This window comes from Gavialis gangeticus, unplaced genomic scaffold (assembly GCF_001723915.1).
Source record: "Gavialis gangeticus isolate Ggan-Ray unplaced genomic scaffold, GavGan_comp1, whole genome shotgun sequence".
NCBI classification, from domain to species: domain Eukaryota; kingdom Metazoa; phylum Chordata; order Crocodylia; family Gavialidae; genus Gavialis; species Gavialis gangeticus.
The window spans coordinates 11357260-11361224 of record NW_017728964.1 but is presented as its reverse complement, the minus strand read 5'-3'; the positions used below and the strand labels follow the sequence as shown (position 1 = coordinate 11361224).

Genomic DNA, 3965 nt, shown 5'->3' with positions numbered 1-3965 from the left:
GATTTGAGGAAACAAACTAAAACACAAGGACAATAGCATGCCTGTAACTAGGATCTGTTCAATAACACTCTCATAATTAGGAGATTTTTTTTGTTGGCCCTCAGAGATTAGGAGCATACCGTGGAGAATCCGTGCATGCTTCTCTCGAAACTGAAGAGTTTTAGACTGCTGCTCGTCTCCCAGGTCGAGGCATAGAATAAAAGCACTCACCCAGGAATGTCTGAAGGAGTTTGCAGAAGGAAGAGTTTACAAACTGCAAAGAAATCCACTTTGAGGCTAGTCTTGTGTGATTTGCTCTTTCTTTCCTCCTCCACCATCCTTTTTTTGTAGTGTTATCATAGGGCCAAGTATGCTGTTCCTTTTCAGTACTGATGAAGGTCCTTTATAGCTAAAGAGGCACTATTCTCCCTTGTACTATTTTGCAAATAATTGGGGAATATATCTAAGCTGTGGTCACAGTGTAGCAGTGTGGACACATTATAGTATAAATATAAATTGTTAACTTGGGTACTGCTAGCAGTCTAGCCCATGATGACCTCTTTTCTGCCACAGTAGTGGACTGCTGACAGAGTGCAGGCTTCCTCCTAGGTATGTCAACAATGTACTGCAGTCACTTTGCTCCAATGTAGGCATACTGAGTGCACTATTGCAGATGGGAACATGCCAGTCCACCTTGTGAGTCAAAATAGTAGTTTTCCCTCCTAATTCTTCTTAGCAGTGTGCTGTGGCTACCTTTTTTTGTGGAAACCTTTTGAAGTCCTTTTGGTTTGTTGTTGAATAAGATCTTACCTTTTTCAGTTTGCATTTTGCAAAAGCAGCCAAAGTTTCAAATTCTTCTGCTTACAGTGTATGTGATGATAAAGCAAGCATCAAAAATATGAAACTTTGTAGTGTACATTTTTATATGGTATGTGAGAGCCCCAAAAGGCATCCAACATTTGTGTGTGGGTTTTTCCCCCTTAACCAACAGGTTCACCCTGACAATGAAGACTGGACCTGTTTTGAACAGTCTGCGAGCCTAGACATCAAATCTTTCTTTGGCTTTGAAAGCACAGTAGAAAAGATTGCCATGAAACAATACACCAGCAATATTAAAAAGGTGAGTTTAATCATGAAGTAGTTGTTAGGCTCTAGTTGGATTTAGTGTAGGTGCTGCTAACTAATAGTATGGGTATACTCACAAGATTAAGCTGACTTTTACAGCAAGGCATTGTGAAGTGGCTGTAAGCTTGTGGTGGGAGGAGTCTGATGGGATTTCTGGGCAAATCATGTCTTGTATGCAAGTGGAGACTTTTTAATGATTTATGTTATTTTTCAAAGGGAAAAGAAATAATAGAGTATTACCTGAAGCAGCTGGAGGAGGAAGGGGTAACATTTGTTCCTCGCTGGACTCCTGATGCATGTAAATTGGAGAAGAGCACATCTCTCACAGGCCGGCCAGTTTCCCCTGCTATCAACATACCAGATACTGCCACAAAGGAGGGGCTGAATAATAAGGAGATTCTCAACACCTCCAGCAGTCCATCGGAGCCTACAGCAGGGACACCTGATGGTATCTCTTTGTTTGGCTACTTTGACTTTTCAGATTATCTGTTTTTGGATTTACTTGGCAAGGTACTCGAGGCTATACTGCTTGGATGTAGCTGAAACTCCAGACAATTGGCTTCATGCTCAGCATCAACATGGCCATTAATGACTGGGTCTGGGAATCCTCAGTTAGAAGTTAATCTGTGTGGGCCATGTTTGAGTGCTGTTAGTTGATCATGTAATTGAATGAATGTCAGTGTTTAAAAGGGGGGAGGAGGAGGAGGGCAAGCGAATCTTGCTAGGCAGCTGCACAGGAAAAGTTTTTATATGCCCAGGGATTGAAGTGGAATACTCAGCACACTCTTCACCAGTCTGTTGCAAATAAATAGGCTTTCACTTATATATATTGGTGAACTAAATTAGGCCTTCATAGTAAAGGCCAGGAACTTTTACCTCTAAAGATTTGGACAGCAAGAACAAAGATACTGTGAGCATTTCCAAATGAGTATGGCCCTCTTATTTCTAGCACTGTGAATCAACAAATGTAGAGTTAAGTGCCGCATGAAAATACCTAATTTTTCCAGATACTGAGTTTCAACTCTTCCTTATTTGTGAAAGGACACGATTCATATTCTGTCTGCACACACAGTTTTATGCTTCTATACCGTGCCATTATCCAGAACAAAGGACAGGTCTGTCTTTTTAGAGATCTCAAACTTGTTTAAGATCCCAGCTGTAAAAATCACTATGGTTGTACTACTGTATTTGAATACTAGTGGAAAGTTAGTTACATTTTAAAAGCTAAAGGATCAATTTCTTTTTCTGACGTAAGTGCTGAATAAAGAACTTGAATTTTCCCATCTCATGTGGTAGACGTAAGATCAGTTTTCAATTTTCCTAGCCATTGGTAAGACCTGTAACATTGAGTAAATTCTATTTCAGACAAGCTGGATGCAGATTACATCAAGCGCTATCTGGGTGACTTGACACCAATGCAAGAGAGCTGCCTCATTCGACTTCGACAGTGGCTCCAGGAGACTCACAAGGGCAAAGTAAGAAATTGATCATCCCTTTTGGCATCCTGCACTTCAGGCAAGGATGCATAGTCCTAATCGGGTTAACCAGAGTGGTAGCAACTATAAGCACAGAAGCCTGACAGACAAGTCTAGTATGTTGCCCTTTGCTTTGGCTGAATGTATGTGATACTCACACATGCTTCTCTGAGTGTTTTAAATTCAAGTAGGGCAGTAGATAGACCTGTGACAAGAACTTAGTTGCCTTCTGGGTGATCTTGTGCAAATCAGTGCTCTCTTTCTGCTTCAGTTTCCCCATCCACAGAATGGGATGATGCTGACCTTTTTAGTAAAGTATTTTTGATATCGCTGATGAGAAGTGCTCTATAAGTAGGTAATCTTTAATCTTATGTTTCCATGGCATATTGCCCTCCTGATGGTTACCCATGGATGACTGCTTCTGATATTTCTTTTACTAACTCTTCATCTTTCTATCTTGGTATCTTATATATTGGCATCCTCCGTAGTTAGCAGGAGCATCCTATTTTTTTCCTGTCTTTAGACCACTTCTAATCCCACGGTTTCAGTTGCCACTTGATTAACAGGCGTGTAAGTGATCAGTAATTTATAATAGGTCAGACAGTTGTTTTTTTAATTGTGATTTTTGTATGTGTGTATCTCCCTTGAATTCCCAACCACATCTTCATGTCTAGGCCAAACCTAATGGTTGGATTCCTGTTTTTAAAGGGGAATTCAGTCTGCAGCCAGGTAGCAGGCCTGTTGATCTCCAGCGTGGGTGATTAAAAACCCATGCCTTTTTTAAAAAAAAGCAAGCCCAAAAACTTGTGCTCCTTTATAAGTTGCAGTTAAGTTTCCCTGTAATTAGGTGTGCAAGCTAATTTTACTTCACTGTCAGCATTGTAGAAATTGGCTCTTCTGGCATCTCTTAAGTTTTCAGCCATTTACCAGTAATTTGTTTTCTATTAGATTCCAAAGGATGAACATATATTACGATTCTTACGTGCTCGAGACTTCAATATTGACAAAGCCAGAGAGATCCTTTGCCAGTCACTAACATGGCGGAAACAGCACCAAGTAGACTATATTCTGGATACCTGGAATCCTCCTCAAGTTCTGCAAGATTTCTATGCAGGAGGCTGGCATCACCATGACAAAGGTATTTTTTTTATACTTGCAGATGCTGGTCATTTTGTAGTGTACAGCTGCCAGAGCCGCTTGGGTGGGTTGACAAACAAAATGAACTTTCAGGATGCACTGTACTTAAGTACACTTAGTTGGTGTGGTTTAGGTGACAGCAAATAAACAAGCAAGACTAGGTTCTACTTCTGGCTCTGACTGACTGGGCAAATGGCTTAACTTTTCTGAGGTGTAGGTTGTAGCTGTGTTGGTCTAAGGATGTAGGCA

The 3965-nt window shown here is 40.7% G+C and overlaps 1 protein-coding gene across 3 annotated transcripts in view; it reads left to right on the top strand.

Moving 5' to 3' along the window:
- Nucleotides 1–3965, top strand: part of SEC14L1 (SEC14 like lipid binding 1) — a 101781-nt gene that overhangs the window by 55526 nt on the left and 42290 nt on the right. For all 3 annotated transcript variants that reach the window (XM_019502838.1, XM_019502848.1, XM_019502855.1), the window contains exons 5-8: nt 971–1099; nt 1321–1552; nt 2470–2579; nt 3528–3717. In XM_019502838.1, coding sequence (XP_019358383.1) covers nt 971–1099; nt 1321–1552; nt 2470–2579; nt 3528–3717 — 661 coding nt within the window. The remainder of the gene's footprint in view (nt 1–970; nt 1100–1320; nt 1553–2469; nt 2580–3527; nt 3718–3965) is intronic.